The sequence below is a fragment of the Microcaecilia unicolor genome, chromosome 11 (assembly GCF_901765095.1).
Source record: "Microcaecilia unicolor chromosome 11, aMicUni1.1, whole genome shotgun sequence".
NCBI lineage: Eukaryota > Metazoa > Chordata > Amphibia > Gymnophiona > Siphonopidae > Microcaecilia > Microcaecilia unicolor.
In genome coordinates this window covers 4,812,283-4,829,158 of record NC_044041.1, presented here as the reverse complement: position 1 = coordinate 4,829,158, position 16,876 = coordinate 4,812,283, and the positions used below count along the sequence as shown (strand labels likewise).

At 47.0% G+C, this 16,876-nt stretch overlaps 1 protein-coding gene across 1 annotated transcript in view; it reads right to left on the bottom strand.

Moving 5' to 3' along the window:
• Positions 1-16,876, bottom strand: part of VSIG10 (V-set and immunoglobulin domain containing 10) — a 59,435-nt gene that overhangs the window by 4,329 nt on the left and 38,230 nt on the right. Inside the window, exons 5-8 of the mRNA XM_030218548.1 lie at positions 14,420-14,716; positions 12,589-12,699; positions 8,211-8,223; positions 4,783-4,940 (exon numbers count right to left, since the gene is read on the bottom strand). Of these exons, the coding sequence (XP_030074408.1) occupies positions 4,783-4,940; positions 8,211-8,223; positions 12,589-12,699; positions 14,420-14,716 (579 nt within the window). The remainder of the gene's footprint in view (positions 1-4,782; positions 4,941-8,210; positions 8,224-12,588; positions 12,700-14,419; positions 14,717-16,876) is intronic.

The window sequence follows — 16,876 nt, the reverse complement described above, 5'->3', positions numbered from 1 at the left end:
GGCTCAATGCGGCTTACATGGGGCAATGGAGGGTTAAGTGACTTGCCCAGAGTCACAAGGAGCTGCCTGTGCCTGAAGTGGGAATCAAACTCAGTTCCTCAGTTCCCCAGGACCAGTCCACCACCCTAACCACTAGGCCACTCCTCCACTGTTGCTACTATTTGAGATTCTACATGGAATGTTGCTATTCCACTAGCAACATTCCATGTAGAAGTCAGCCCTTGCAGATCACCAATGTGGCCGCGCAGGCTTCTACATGGAATGTTGCTAGTGGAATAGCAACATTCCATGTAGACTCTCCAATAGTAGCAACATTCCGTGTAGAATCTCCAATAGTAGCAACATTCCATGTAGAATCTCCAATAGTATCTATTTTATTTTTGTTACATTTGTACCCTGCGCTTTCCCACTCATGGCAGGCTCAATGCGGCTTACATGGGGCAATGGAGGGTTAAGTGACTTGCCCAGAGTCACAAGGAAGTGGGAATCGAACTCAGTTCCTCAGGACCAAAGTCCACCACCCTAACCACTAGGCCACTCCTCCACTGTTGCTACTATTTGAGATTCTACATGGAATGTTGCTATTCCACTAGCAACATTCCATGTAGAAGTCGGCCCTTGCAGATCACCAATGTGGCCGCGCAGGCTTCTGCTTCTGTGAGTCTGACGTCCTGCACATACGTGCAGGACGTCAGACTCACAGAAACAGAAGCCTGCGCAGCCTTCTACATGGAATGTTGCTAGTGGAATAGCAACATTCCATGAGGAATCTCCAATAGTAGCAACATTCCATGTAGAATCTCCAATAGTATCTATTTTATTTTTGTTACATTTGTACCCCGTGCTTTCCCACTCATGGCAGGCTCAATGCGGCTTACATGGGGCAATGGAGGGTTAAGTGACTTGCCCAGAGTCACAAGGAGCTGCCTGTGCCTGAAGTGGGAATCAAACTCAGTTCCTCAGTTCCCCAGGACCAGTCCACCACCCTAACCACTAGGCCACTCCTCCACTGTTGCTACTATTTGAGATTCTACATGGAATGTTGCTATTCCACTAGCAACATTCCATGTAGAAGTCAGCCCTTGCAGATCACCAATGTGGCCGCGCAGGCTTCTACATGGAATGTTGCTAGTGGAATAGCAACATTCCATGTAGACTCTCCAATAGTAGCAACATTCCGTGTAGACTCTCCAATAGTAGCAACATTCCGTGTAGAATCTCCAATAGTATCTATTTTATTTTTGTTACATTTGTACCCTGCGCTTTCCCACTCATGGCAGGCTCAATGCGGCTTACATGGGGCAATGGAGGGTTAAGTGACTTGCCCAGAGTCACAAGGAGCTGCCTGTGCCTGAAGTGGGAATCGAACTCAGTTCCTCAGGACCAAAGTCCACCACCCTAACCACTAGGCCACTCCTCCACATCGTGGACAATACATTGAAATCTTGGGTGTCGTGGCAGCCGAAAAAACCCCCCCAAACAATGTTAGGAATTATTAGGAAGGAATAGAGAATAAAACAACTATAATGCCTTGTATTGCTCCATGGAAAGACTACACCTTGTGTATTGTGTGCAAGTCTAGTCACCACATCTCACACAAGATACAGCCACTGTGGCTCCGAGCAATCCGGTCCTCAATTGCCCCAGGTATAAAACCTTTGATTGTGAGCCCCCTGGGGACAGAGAAAGTACCTGCGTATAATAAATGTAAACTGCTTTGGTTGTACCACAGAACGGACGTATATCAAATCCATGATACCCCCCCCCCCAAAAAAAAAAAAAAAATTAAAGGTGCAGTGAAGGGTGACCAAAATGATCAAGGGGACGGAACAACTTTCATATCAGAAAAGGCTAAAGACAGTGTTTCTCGGATGTATCTAAGAAAACCCAGGAAAGGAGAAAGCTTTTTTCTGGCTATCCCCCTCACGTGTTAATCAAGGTGATAATTACTTTTTCTTATGTTATCCTTCTAAATGTTTGCTTAGGATACAGAATGTATGTTACATGTTTTAGGACCCTGTGCAGTTAAAATCTTTTCTTTGATAATAGGTTTCCAGTCCCCAGTGGCATAGGAAGGGCGGGGTGGTGGGGGCGGTCCGCCCCGGGTGCATGCTGCTGGAGGGTGCAGAGAGCAGCCGCGTGCCTGTCGGCTCCGCTGGTTCCCTGCTCCCTCTGCCCTGGAGCAGGTTACTTCCTGTTCCGGGGCAGAGGGAGCAGGGAGCCAGTGGAGCCAACAGGCGCGCGGCTGCTCTCTGCACCCTCCAGCAGCCAAGAATGCGCCGGGGAGGGGGGAGCTTGATGCACCAGGGACGGAGGTGTCATGCTGCACCCTGGGGGAACAGACATCGCTGCACCCGGGAGGGGGTATGATAGAGATCTACAAAATCCGGAGTGGAGTGGAGTAGAATGAGTAAATGCCAGTCGATTAGTTACTCTTTCAAAAAGTACAAAAGACAAGGAGACACTCAATAAAGTTACACGGTAATACTTTTAAAATTAATAGCAGAAAATATTTTTTCACTTTAACGCATAGTTAAGCTCTGGATCTCATTGCCAGAATGATAAACGCAGATTTTATAAAGCTTTGGATAAATTCCTGGAGGAAAAATCTGTAACCCATTATTAAGGTAGACCTGGGAAAGGCCACTGCTTATTCCTGGGGGAAGGTAACGTGAATCCTTGCTACTTTGGGGAATTTTTGGGTGCTAGCGCACAGTGCGGTGGGCACTTTTGAAGTCGCTGTTTTGATGTATATTTTTGGATATTATTATTTTTGTTGTGTATTTAATAAAAGGCAAAAAAAATAAGAGAGAGAGAGAGATGTTTGTAAATGATTGACACTTTCACCTAAGTTGTGCCCTGAAATAGCTGAGTGCTTTACGAGGTCTTATAAGCTTCTTCTTATATATGCCCTGATCGGGACTGAATAGATATGGATGGGCTGGAGTGTACATTTTAAGGGGCTTCGACGTTAGCTTCAGAACTTAGTACAAGAACAGTGCTGGGCAGACTTCTACAGTCTACCCCCTGATCATAACTCAATAAATATGAATAGGCTGGAGTGTTTAGGGGGCTTCGACGTTAGCTTCAGAAATCTTAGTACAAGAACAGTGCTGGGCAGACTTCTACGGTCTGTGCCCTGATCATAACTCAATAGATATGAATAGGCTGGAGTGTTTAGGGGGCTTCGACGTTAGCTTCAGAACTTAGTACAAGAACAGTGCTGGGCAGACTTCTACGGTCTGTGCCCTGAGAAAGGCAAGGACAAATCAAACTCAGGTATAAAGTATCACTTACCATGTAAAATGAGTTTACCTTGTTTACCTTGTTGGGCAGACTGGATGGACCGACAGGTCTTTATCTGCCGTCATTTACTATGTTACTACTCTTTGGGGTTCTACATGGAATGTTGCTACTAATTGGGATTCCGGAATCTTGTAACTCTTTAGGATTCCAGAATCTTCAGAACTTTTAGTACAAGAACAGTGCTGGGCAGACTTCTACGGTCTACGCCCTAATCATAACTCAATAGATATGAATAGGCTGGAGTGTTTAAGGGGCTTCAACGTTAGCTTCAGAACTTAGTACAAGAACAGTGCTGGGCAGACTTCTACAGTCTGTGCCCTGAGAAAGGCAGGGACAAATCAAACTCGGGTATAAAGTATCGCATACCATGTAAAATGAGTTTCTCTTGTTGGGCAGACTGGATGAACCGTTCAGGTCTTTATCTGCCGTCATTTACTATGTTACTATGTCTGAGTCTGCTGTACTTATTTACATTTCTCCCCAATATTTATTGATTTACATTAAGGGAGGGTGTGTGTATATACATATATTTTTGTTTGCCCTTTCAGTTTAGTAGTCAAAAAAACAGCAAGGCAGTCGATCCGTGAAATCCAATATGGAAGATAAAACAAAGAGGCAGATCTTGTAAATCACAGCGTTTTTTTTAAACTGTTCCCAGAATTTCACCTTCTATGTTTTTACAGTCATACCAGCCTGAGCATTTTTGAAGGTTTTAATCAGCCGGTGTCCCACTGCCCCTGATGCAGCCATGTCAGGCATTTTAGGTTGAATAGCTGGGATCTTTTTAATCTACTACTAACGACTGTGGGGGTTTTTTGCTTTTTTTTTTACAAGATCTGCCTCTTTGTTTTACCTTTCACTTTAGTATACTTTTGGGAATTTTGCCAGATACTTACGACTTGGTGTCACCATTAGAGATAGGACCCTGGGCTAGATAAGCCTTCGGTATGACCCAATTCTTATGCCTAGTGAACAGGGTAGTCCCTCCCAATGAAAAGTACATCTCCAAGCTAACGGAACAGGACCCCGATGACAGAGCCAAACCCAAGAGTGTACGACCACAAACAGCACTCAGCACTAGGCTATTAGGCTAGTACCATCAGAACCAGAAAGGAAGGGGGGTTTGTGTTTTATACAGACATAACTGACTTTAATGTCCTTCTGAGGAGACTCTAGCATGGAATTCATTGCCAGAGAATGTGGTAAAGGCGGTTAGCTTAGCGGAGTTTAAAAAAAGGTTTGGATGGCTTCCTAAACGAAAAGTCCATAGACCGTTATTAAATGGACTTGGGGAAAATCCACTATTTCTGGGATAAGCAGTATAAAATGTTTTGTACTTTTTGGGATCTTGCCAGATATATGTGACCTGGATTGGTCACTGTTGGAAACAGGATGCTGGGCTTGATGGACTTTGGTCTGTCCCAGTATGGCAATACTTATGGAGTGGTGTTATTGGGGCAGATGCGAAGGACTTACCTTTCGGAGCAGAGTGGTACAAAGCCTTGTGTGAGATGATTCCATTCTCTTCTCTGACAGTGTCAGTCATATCAAGGTCTTCAGCAGTCGCCATCTCTTCCATCTCCTCCTCGTTCTCAGAATCCACCAGCACTAACATGTCCATGGCACCTGGTCTTCTGCGATCAAGAGGAACAGAGAAACTGATTTCAAGGCCAGGAAGTATGAAGGATCCATGCTCTTTGGGTGCAACTCACTGACCTCAGACTTCCTTCCTCACAATTTTTTTTCTTTTTCCCCATATAAAGTTTTATTGAAAACTTTTCCAGCAAGGACAATCAAACACACAACAAGCAACCAGGCATCAAAGTACCAACATCAATACAGCAATCATAGCCTCAGATTTCGAGATAAGATGTCCAAGTTAGAATGATCCCCTGCTATATCCTCATCCCCTCTCCTCCCTCCCTCGGCACGGTTCTAACTGCAATGGTCACTGTGCACTTGTGGTATGGCAGGACGCAGTCGTCTTAAAAACTATAAAATACAGAGCTCACCTGTCTATAGAAGACATTAGCTTCCTGGATGAATTTACCAAATTATTTCTGAATAAATTTACTTATTTTCCCTAATTCTATAAATGTGCATGCACAATTTTATGCTTAGTGCGCAGGACTGCACGCACAAGTTTTAGAATACTGTTAGGTACAGTTAGCTAAGTTGGCATTAATGGCTAATTATTGGTGTTAATTAGTGCTAATTAGAAGTTACACATGTACCTGTTCTTAGCAAGGATTCTACACAGAATCTATAGTGCACAAGCACTAGGGAATGTGGACCTGGGAGGGGCACAGGTGAATTGGGACGTGCTGAGTACTATCAGTCAGAGCTGCCAAGAGGGGGGGCATGGGGGGCAAGATTCCCCCAGGCCCAGCCTCCAAGGTGGCGCTGGGGTCGATCTCTCTCCTGCTCCTAACAGGGCCCTGGTGATCATTTCCCGACAGGAGCAGGAGAGAGCTCCGGTGCCGGGCCCCCCTTGGAAGCTGGGGAGGAGCAGACACTGGGCTTTGGGGCCTCTGGTTTGGCTGTTCTCTGCCACATTGCTCTGTGGTGACGCAAGGAGAAAAGCAGCTGCAGGGCAGGCAATGCGGCGGAGGACAGAGCTGGAGGAAGAGCTGCTGGCGGGGCTTGGGGACACCCGCCAGCCAAGGTATGTGGAGTTGCAGTGGGGGGTAGGGAGATGGGGCAAAATATGGCCCCCTATTTTGGGCTCCTGCCCCCCAATTCTTTAAGTCTGGCTATGCGTCAGTCTGGGGGGGGGGGGGGGCCTGGCAGCAGCAGCCCTGTCCCGGGCTCAGCTCAGTCTCTTGGTGGCCCTGCTATCAGTTACTTGCCTAACTGCCTACGGTTAGGTGTGAACACGTACATCAGCCATTGAACTGGCGAAGGTGCTCACACACCTAGAGACAGGCATGTAACTGTGGACTTATGTTGCTAATAAAGAAATTGTGCTTAATGCACATCATCCCTATAGTCGATCTCTAGAAGCGTCAAAACTCCAGGAAGTGTCACTATTACTTCTCCTTTCTACAGTGCCACATGGTGTACCCAGCGCTGTACCCAAACGTAATAAGAAACACACCCTCCTCCACAGAGAAATAGGAATATAAGACATAGTTGTTAAGGGGATGGTTAAAACATGGTCACTAGACCGGTGCATAAGGGGTTAAGATTTAAAGGTAGCCTCAGAAAGAATCCTGAACTCTAGGTTCACCTCTGCCGTTGACTCTTGGGCAAGTCATTAAGTTGAGGGCACTTTTATGTGACCCATGTGCATGTAAATGTTTACAGTACGGCTGGTGTTAAGTGTAATGCAGTGCCCCTTAGGGTGCCCGACTGCTGTCCTGGCACATCAGGGGGACCAGTCTACTAAAAATGCTGGCTCCTCCCACGTCCAAATGGCTTGACTTTGGATGTTTTAGACTTGGACATCTTTGTTTCAAAAATGGCCGAAAATCAAAGACGTCCAAATCACAAAACGTCCAAATTCAAGGATGTCCATGGTATTTTCGAACACAAAAGACGGACCTCCATCTTTTTCGAAAATGACCTTCTCCCCGCCTCGGAATTTAGACGGCTTTGTAAAACGTCCAAATTCTGACTTAGACGTTTCTTTTGAAAATGCCCCTCCATGTTTTAGCTGACTCTCAGTCCGGACATGACCCGGCAACTGACAGCAAAACATTGATCACCAGTGGCTGAATATCGGGCCCAACGCTTGTATAAAAAAGTGGCAATACGTTTAAACATTTTACAGAATTTAACAAAATAGTTTTGCCATCCAAAACCTATACGAAAAGATTTGTATGCAGTTGGACCTACTAGAGACAGAGATGGTGCCTGGGTAGAATAATGTAACGCACTTTGCTTGTAGCACAGAAAAGTGGTCGGGAGGCGTAGGGAGGTATAGGGGGGTATCATGGTCCATTGGACCACCAGGGGTTCTTTGTGCTGGGGGTCAGGAGGCATGGAGGGGTTAGGAGGTGGTCCACTGGACCACCAGGGATGCTAAAAAGTTCTGGAGGGGTTGGGTGGTCAGTGCACTTAACTGGGGGCAGTCTGCTTGCACTACTATTACAGCGCAAACAGACTGCTGTCCATAACGACAGGTCCAGACCTGCTGTAAAATTTTGCACATTAAAAGGTAGGAGCCAGGGCCGCTGAGAGGGGGGGACAGGGGGGACAAAAGTCCCTGGGCCCGGGCCTCTGGGGGGGGGGCTTCGCTGCCGCAGTCAGGCCTGCCCACCCTTCCATCGTTCCCACAACTAACCACCTTAAGCGCCTTCATCTTCGCGGCAAGCAGCAGCAGCAAGGCAGGCCACTCCTTCCTTCCGTGTCCCGCCCTCGCCTGACGTAATGTCCGTGAGGGCAGGGAAGGAAGGAGAGGTCTGCCCTGCTGCTGCTTGCTGCGAAGATGAAGGAGCTTCAGGTTAGATCAGGGGGCCCGGCACTGGCAGCGGGTGGAGGAGAGGCCCGGCGACCTCAGATGGGGGGGGGGGGGGGGGGGGGGGCGCGACGCGACCTCGTGGGGGGGCCCCGGCTCTCGGCGGCCCTGGTAGGAGCTCCATACACAGAACTGTCTTTGCATTATTTGGAATGCTCATTTTAATACTAATGAGCTCTTTGCGATGCACTTGCACATGATTTTCATTAGCTGCTAATGACACACGTTAGAGCCACGGAAAACCCCTTTGTGCATTGCTGGCTAAATAACAGTTTGCTTTAGACTAGTCTAAAGCAAACGTTAACAGGTTTGTGCATCGGGCGTGAACGGTCAGGTCCACAAGATACCTATCTGTGAGGTAAGGTCGAAGTCCCACAGACAAGGCCCAACCAGCAGTGAGGACTTCCTGTTCCCCCCACACCCCTTGTTCACAAGTCATACTCACCCGAAGATGTTCCCTGGAGGGTAGGGTGAGAGGAGAGAAAAAGGAGAGGAGTGAGTGTAAGAGAGGAACCGGCCTGACGCCACAAATTATTCCCAGTTCAAAAACACTAATTTCTCCTTCATATTTACCGTGAAAAAAAAATTGTACAGTACCAGGTCAATATTCAATGCAATTTAACTGGCCAGAAACAGGTCTTGGTCAACTAAATCACTTATTTGGGGATAACTGGTCATATTTAGTGGACTGAAAGTGTCCAGAAGGGGCGGACTGACAGGGATCTGTGTGCCTGGGCAGTAAGAGTGATCCTGGGCCCCTCCGACTGCTGTCTGCCACCCTCCGTCTCCGCTACGCTGCTGCCATCCCGCTCCCACACACTAAAGTCCCCTGAGCCTCAGTGGGCCCTTACCAGTCTTACCATGAAGGTCCCTGGTGTTCTAGTGGCTTCTTTGGGGGCAGGAAAGAACCCCAGTCTTTCCTGCCCACTACCTCTATTCTGCCTGACCCCACCGCATTTTCAAAATGGGTGCCGAGACTTCCCGCGGTAGTCTCACGGGTCTCGGCAGCCATTTTGAAAATACAGTGGGGTCGGGCAGAATAGAGGCTGAGGGCAGGAAAGAGTGTTGTTCTTTCCTGCCCCTACAGAGGTCACTAGACCACCAGGGGCCCTTCAAAGTAGGACTGGGAAGGGCCCACTGAGGCTTGGGGGACTGTAGTGTGCAGTGGCGGTGGGCAAGCAGGCAGAGCCTCTGGGCCCTCGGGCACTGCCTTGTCCAGTTAGTGTCTGTCTCAAAACTGGCAGAGTCAACACGTAACCAGGCAGGTTAACTGTAGAAATAGGACCAATAAAAGTCAGTCCTGTCTCATGCACTGCCTCATAGACGATTAACTGCTGAATATTGCACTTAAGCATCTATGTTGTAGCCGTATCTGCAAACCCAGAAATTCAATGCTGAAGCCCAGACATGGCCTGGAATTCAAACATGTGTGGGATAAACACAAAGGAATCTTGTATAGAAGATGAGGTAATTAGTTGGCAAAACGCTAGTAACGGAGAAGCAAAGCCAGTGCCAGACAGACTTCTACGTTCTCTGCCCTGAAAATGGCAACAACAAATCAAGATCAAGTATCTCATCATACCTTACCCCAGGGGTTTTCAACCCAGCCAATGGTGTGCTGGAGCAGACTTGTGAGAGCCATTTGTTAAGCTTTTAACAATTTGGGGAGCTGGTGGTTAAAGTAGCCCCCCCCCTTGACTACTTTAACAACTGGCTCCCAAAATGTGGGCTTGGGCCCCCCCACCTCCTGAATTCTCGTTTGCTGGCGAGGATGCTGAGCCCTGCCAGCCAATTAAATAGACTGCTGGGACTTCGAGCATGCAAGAGAGGTCCCAGCATGCTGCTCAGAGCCAGAAACAAGCAGTGGGGAGTTGGTGGTGGCAGTCCATTTATCAGCTACTGGGGCTCGGCATCCCTGCAAGCAAAGGTATGCCTAGCATGCCCACATGAGGGGGGGGGAGGAGAGAGAGGCATGTATTTCTCCTGCCACTCCACCCCTTCCCCCCCCACCCCACACACACACACACAAATTGCAGGGCGAGAGCCCATTGTTAAAAATTCACCAGCACACCCCTGGATATCTCCACTGATTTCAATGGGGATATCCTGAAAACCCAGACTGACTGGGTAAGGTATGAGTTTATCTTGGGCAGATTGGATGGACCGTACAGGTTGTTCGTTATCTGCCATCATCTACTATGCTATATGGCATTGAATTTCCTGTTTTAACGCCACTGGCAAGAAAACGCTCGGAGGATTTAAACACCAAGCCTGCCAATCACGACACTCCACGCATTACTAGGGTAGACAGCCTCTAAATGTTTATGTTATGTTTCATTTCTCCTGTCCTTTATGGGAACTTTCGTTTTCTTTGTTTTTTAATGTTTCTGTTACAGGACTGATCTCTTTGCTAGTGCACACTCTTGTGCAGTATTCTGGAAATACACAGAGTGTGCACATATTGTGAAAGGTGCACACTTTCGTAGGACTGCATTCTTTTTTGATAATGCACCAGTAATGGAGCATACATGCACGCTCTACCGGGGAAGAGTGTACACTTTTCACAAAAAGTACACACCCTGCAATAGTATACACTTTTTCAGAAGACTGCGCACCGTTAAGACACACAACAAAATTAGCATTTTGGGTTTTGTTCCTGTCATTTTGTGCAAAAACAATATGAAATAACATGGAAAATATCACTGACACTAGCCTGTAATGTCACTAATGTAAGGGCTCAGTTGGGAAGAGGAGACCGATCATGGTTATTCACGGGAGCCTTCCTTCTGCTGAAAAACTAGCCTGGCTCCTCCCTCCTGTCTGGAGCTTGTATTTCTGCTGATCCGCCACTTAAACAGCTGAGAAGCATCAGGGACTGCAGGGCCAATCATGACCCAACTGCTAGGATTGGGAGCCTGTGCCACTTGCTTGCTGTGAAGAAGAGAGGTAGAGTTGGGAAGGGACAGCAGCACCCAGCAAATAGGTTTATAAAAACAATTGCAGGGTTGTGGGGACAGGCTGGGGGGGGAGGGGGAGAGCGTGTTGTCGATGAACTAGGAGGACAAGAGGGTGATGGGGATGGACTGGGAGGGGAACAGAGACGGATAGCGACAAACTGTGGGGAGAGAAGCTACAAAGTAGTAAATTTAATACTAATTGGAGAAAATGTTTCTTCACTCAACGTGTAATTAAACTGTGGAATTCGTTGCCAGAGAATGTGGTAAAGGTGGTTAGCTTAATGGGGTTTAAAAAGCATCTGGACAGCTTCCTAAAGGAAAAGTCCATAGACCATTATTAAATTGACTTGAGGAAAATCCACTGATTATTTCTGGGATAAGCATCATAAGATGTATCGAGCTTTTCTGGGATCTTGCCAGGCATTTGTGACCTGGATTGGCCACTGTTGGAAACAGGATACTGGGCTTGATGGACCTTTGGTCTCTCCCAGTGTGGCAATACTTATGTACTTATGAGAAAAGATGGTACATGATAGGTGTGAACTGTGGAGAGAGGGACAGAAAGGCTCGCTTGCTTCAAGTACAGAGCTTGTGAAATCCAACTCTCAAGGTTTAATTTTTAGGACAAGTGCAATAAAGAGTTAACAATTTTTTTTTTGTTACATTTGTACCCCGTGCTTTCCCACTCATGGCAGGCTCAATGCGGCTTACACAGGGCGATGGAGGGTTAAGTGACTTGCCCAAAGTCACAAGGACCAAAGTCCACCACCCTAACCACTAGGCCACTCCTCCACTGTTGCTACTATTTGTGATTCTACATGGAATGTTGCTATTCCACTAGCAACATTCCATGTAGAAGTCGGCCCTTGCAGATCACCAATGCGCCCGCGCAGGCTTCTCCATGGAATGTTGCTAGTGGAATAGCAACATTCCATGTAGAATCTCCAACAGTAGCAACATTCCATGTAGAATCTCCAATAGTATCTATTTTATTTTTGTTACATTTGTTCCCCGCGCTTTCCCACTCATGGCAGGCTCAATGCGGCTTACATGGGGCAATGGAGGGTTAAGTGACTTGCCCAGAGTCACAAGGAGCTGCCTGTGTCTGAAGTGGGAATTGAACTCAGTTCCTCAGGACCAAAGTCCACCACCCTAACCACTAGGCCACTCCTCCACTGTTGCTACTATTTGAGATTCTACATGGAATGTTGCTACTATTGGAGATTCTACATGGAATGTTGCTATTCCACTAGCAACGTTCCATGTAGAAGTCAGCCCTTGCAGATCACCAATGTGGCCACGCAGGCTTCTGCTTTTGTGAGTCTGACGTCCTGCACGTGCAGGACGTCAGACTCACAGAAACAGAAGCCTGCGCAGCCTTCTACATGGAATGTTGCTAGTGGAATAGCAACATTCCATGTAGAATCTCCAATAGTAGCAACATTCCATGTAGAATCTCCAATAACAGCAACATTCCATGTAGAATCTCCAATAGCAGCAACATTCCATGTAGAATCTCCAACGTAGCAACATTCCATGTAGAATCTCCAATAGTATCTATTTTATTTTTGTTACATTTGTACCCTGCGCTTTCCCACTCATGGCAGGCTCAATGCGGCTTACATGGGGCAATGGAGGGTTAAGTGACTTGCCCAGAGTCACAAGGAGCTCCCTGTGCCTGAAGTGGGAATCGAACTCAGTTCCTCAGTTCCCCAGGACCAAAGTCCACCACCCTAACCACTAGGCCACTCCTTTACATACCAATTAGTTAAGGTTTAAGTGACTTGGGAGGACCAAATCTAATTGAACACTGCCCACCATGAAGTCTGAGATGTGGAGTTTCTCCCCTGGTCTTGCTCTTCTTACCTTTCGGATATAGCTGTGGGTTATTGTACAAAATAGCAGCTGTGACCAGCCCAACAACCAGCAGAAACAGTAACACCAACCCAACAACCAGGCCCACGATGTTTGAGGGCTCTGAAATAAAAAAAAGGGGTTATTTTGCTAGACGCACTTTCAACTTCACCAAAATGCTCTTTTCAGCTGTGCAGAGTCAAGCGTGACAACAGACAATGTATGCAACATACAGAAAAAGCCTGACCTACCCAAGCCTAGAACACAGAACATGGCTCTGAATGGAGTTTGCACTGGACAAAAAAAAAACAAAAAAGGGGGATCGGTGGAGTCAATGAGGGATTGGACCTGAGCCCTCAATGATTTAGGGGTCCTTTCAATAATCTGCGGTCGCTGAGGCCCCCTTTTATTGCAGCGGGTGAAAGGCTGTCTTTTTTTCTGGGAAACAAATGGTCATGCGGTAAGTGAACCACTTGCTGCGTGGCCATTTTTTTTTTGGGGGGGGGGGGGGAGTACTTACCACCACCCACTGAGGCATCATATATAGAATCTAGCCCATTACTTAAATTTTAGCTCACACCTAGTAGCTGAAGGCAAGTTGCATTCAGTTACAAGAGGTACTTCCTTGGCCACAGAGAGCTACTACTACTACTACTTAACATTTCTAGAGCGCTACTAGGGTTACGCAGCGCTGTACAAATTAACAAAGAAGGACGGTCCCTGCTCAAAGGAGCTTACAATCTAAAGAACGAAATGTCAAGTTGGGGCAGAGCTACTAATTTAGTACTGGCATTTATATTCCACTTAACCATCAAGTTCAAGGAGAAGAACAATCAGTTATGAGCAGGTACTCTGTGTGTCCCTAGAGGGCTCACAACCTTGGTTTTTGTACCTGGGACAATGAAGAGTTAAGTGACTTGTCCAGGGTCACAAGGAGCTGCAGTGGGAATTGAACCCAGTTCCCCAGGATCAAAGTCCACTGCACTAACCACTAGGCTACTCCTCCACTAGCGACATTCCATGTAGAAGCCTGCCCTTGCAGATCAGCAACGCGGCCGCGCAGGCTTCTGTTTCTGTAGGACGTCAGACTCACAGAAACAGAAGCCTGCGCGGCCGCGTTGCTGATCTGCAAGGGCAGGCTTCTACATGGAATGTCGCTAGTGGAATAGCAACATTCCATGTAGAATCTCAAACAGTAGGAACAGAATCTCGGCATTCCATGTAGAATCTCAAATAGTAGCAACATTCCATATAGAATCTCAAATAGTAGCAACAGAATCTCAATAGTAGCAACATTCCATGTAGAATCTCAATAGTAGCAACATTCCATCTAGAATCTCCAATAGTAGCGACCACTAGGCTACTCTTCCACTCCTTGGCATTCCGGAATCTTGCTATTCTTTGGGGTTCTACATGGAATCTTGCTACTCTTTGAGATTGTGAATGGAATCTTGTTAATGGGACTTGATATACTGTCTTTCTGTGGTTCTTGCAACTACATTCAAAGCAGTTTACATAGCATTTACAGGTACTTATTTTGTACCTGGAGCAATGAAGGGTTAAGTGAGTTCCAGAACTGTATTCTAGCGAACACATTTAACCAGCCAGGATCAGCACCTGACCAGTTAAACGCCCCATAAATGTCTATGCGCAAATTATCAGCAGGACATGGCCGGTGAAGGGGGGTATTAGGGGAGGTGTGATTTGTGATGAGCGGTTAGCATTTCCAAAATGAAGTTACAACTTCTAACTGAGATGCAGTTCTGGTAACAGACAGGAAAGGGGTTGGAAGTTAAATGGCCCTAAATACAGAAAGCAGCTGTACTGAAGTTTTAAGTCTTACTTATCACGGTCAGCCAGATGTTCAGTTCCTTCACGCTAATGGCATTCTCTGCTTTGCAGATGAAGTAGCCCCCATCTGTGTCCTGGGAGCAGTTCCGTATCGTCAAGAAAGACACAGAGGTGTTCTGCACAATTTCATATTTTAGCCCAGACTGGATCTCTTCCTCTGTCTGGCTGCTGTTTCTCAGCCATCTTATCACCTGCACCGGAGGATTTGCACTCGACACTTTGCACGCGAGGGTCACGTTTTCACCCACAAAACACGTCCTGAGTGGCTGAGATTCAAGCAAAGGAAGCACTAAAATTAGAGGAAAAGAATAAAAATGACTCCTGTAATGCAGCCAGCAATAATACCAAAGAACGACTTTCCCCTACCCTGCAAATCCAAGAAAACAGGAGGAGCCTCCTCGGAGAATCAAAGCAAAACAGCAAAAGTAGAGGCTGACAAATGTACAAACCAATAGGGAGGTAATGTCAAAGAGCAGTTTATTCAGAATATTCATATCAAGGACCCGACACGGGGTCACAAACAACATTCCCTGAAAAGAAGCTGATTGGCTTTGATGAATCCTTTTTGTATACACGTGGTTATATTTATTTATTTGCATCCCGCACTTTCCCACTTCTGGCAGGCTCAATGCGGCTTACATATTGTATACAGGTACTTATTTGTACCTGGGGCAATGGAGGGTTAAGTGACTTGCCCAGAGTCACAAGGAGCTGCCTGTGCCTGAAGTGGGAATCGAACTCAGTTCCCCAGGACCAAAGTCCACCACCCTAACCACTAGGCCACTCCACTGCGGGATACAAATACATATTTGTATCCCACACTTTCCCACTAAAAGCAGGCTCAATGCGGCTTACATAGTAATAGGTAACACAGAATTTTGTTATGTAAAGTAGAAAATTAAGTATAACATAATAGAAGGATAGATGGGTAGTAAATGGATGGGTAGGTAGGTAGAGACAGGTGACAGAGAGAGGAGGGTAAGGTGGGAGATAGATTCTGGGTCAATGTCGTTTTCTCTTCAGTATATGTAAGGTAGATGGGTTCATGAGATTAATCTGGGTCTTTGGGGTAGGCTTGTTTGAATAGACAGGTTTTTAGTGCTTTTCTGAATTGTAGGTGGTCATGGATTGCTCGGATAGGTCTAGGGAGAGCGTTTGCCCAGGAAGGAGAAATTGGATCCATAATAAGTTTTGTACTTGAGACCTTTACAGCTGGGGTAGTGCAGGTTGAGGTACTTTCGTGAGGATACAGACATGTTTCTTGCTAGAAGGTCAACCAGATTTATCATATAGTTCGGAGATTCTCCATGTATTATCTTGTGGATTAAAGTCTGGGCTTTGAAATTGATACGTTCTTTGTAATCCACGGAGAGAACAAAAGAACAGCAAACAACACCTTGAGGCAGGAAAAAAGTGTTGTTTGCTGATCGGTTTGCTGTTCTTTTGTTCTCTCCGTGGATTAAATTGTTATATAACCACGTGAATACAAAAAGGATTTATCCAAGCCAATCAGCTTCTTTTCAGGGAAAGTTGTTTGTGACCCCTGATGCAGGTGCTTTGGCGCCGAAACACGGACAGTGTCGGGTCCTTGATATGAATATTCTGAATAAACTGCTCTTTGACATTACCTCCCTATTGTTTTGTACATTTGTCAGCCTCCACTTTCCCCTACCCTGCACCAGGGCTGCCGACAGACACAGCTGGGCCCGGGGAAGAACCGGACGGCCGTGTGCCACCTCCCCCCATACTCATGCTGCCGCTCCCTCCCACCTTTCTGTCTCTGCCTCCAAGGAGGGGACCGGGCCTGGCGCTGGCAAGTCTCTTTCTGCCTGCCTGTTTCCCACGGTCTATCCTCTCCTGCTCCTATCCATGCCAGGAGTCGGAACACGGATGATTGCATTAATGCAATATCGCAGTAATGCAATCATCCGGGTCCTGGGTGCCATGCAGCAGGGGCGTAGCCAGACACCCAATTTTGGGTGGACCTGGGCCCAGTATAGGTGGGTAGAAGAACTCAGCCTTGTCCCACAAGTGATTTGGTCTCTCCCTCTCTCGCCTGCATACCATATGGTCTCTCAAACATCCCCCCCCCCCCCCCCCACCGCATACCTTTTAAATAGCAGAGATTCACCGGCAGTGAGCAGCAACTAATACACACTGCTCGTGTTGGCCCCACAGCCTTTCCTCTGATGCAACTTCCTGTTTCCGCATAGACGGGAATACATCACAGAGAAGGCTTTGGGGCTGCTGCGAGCAGTATGTATCAGTCGCTGCAGGTAAAGATCTGCTATTTACAAGGTATGCAGGAGGGACAGTTGTGGGGCTTGGGAATCCCTGCCAGCCACATTATAGGTGTGCTGGTACTGGGTGGGCCTGGGCCCACCCGGGCCCACCCTTGGCTACGCCACTGGCATGCAGGACCAGTGCCATTTTTTTATGCCTGAGTTGC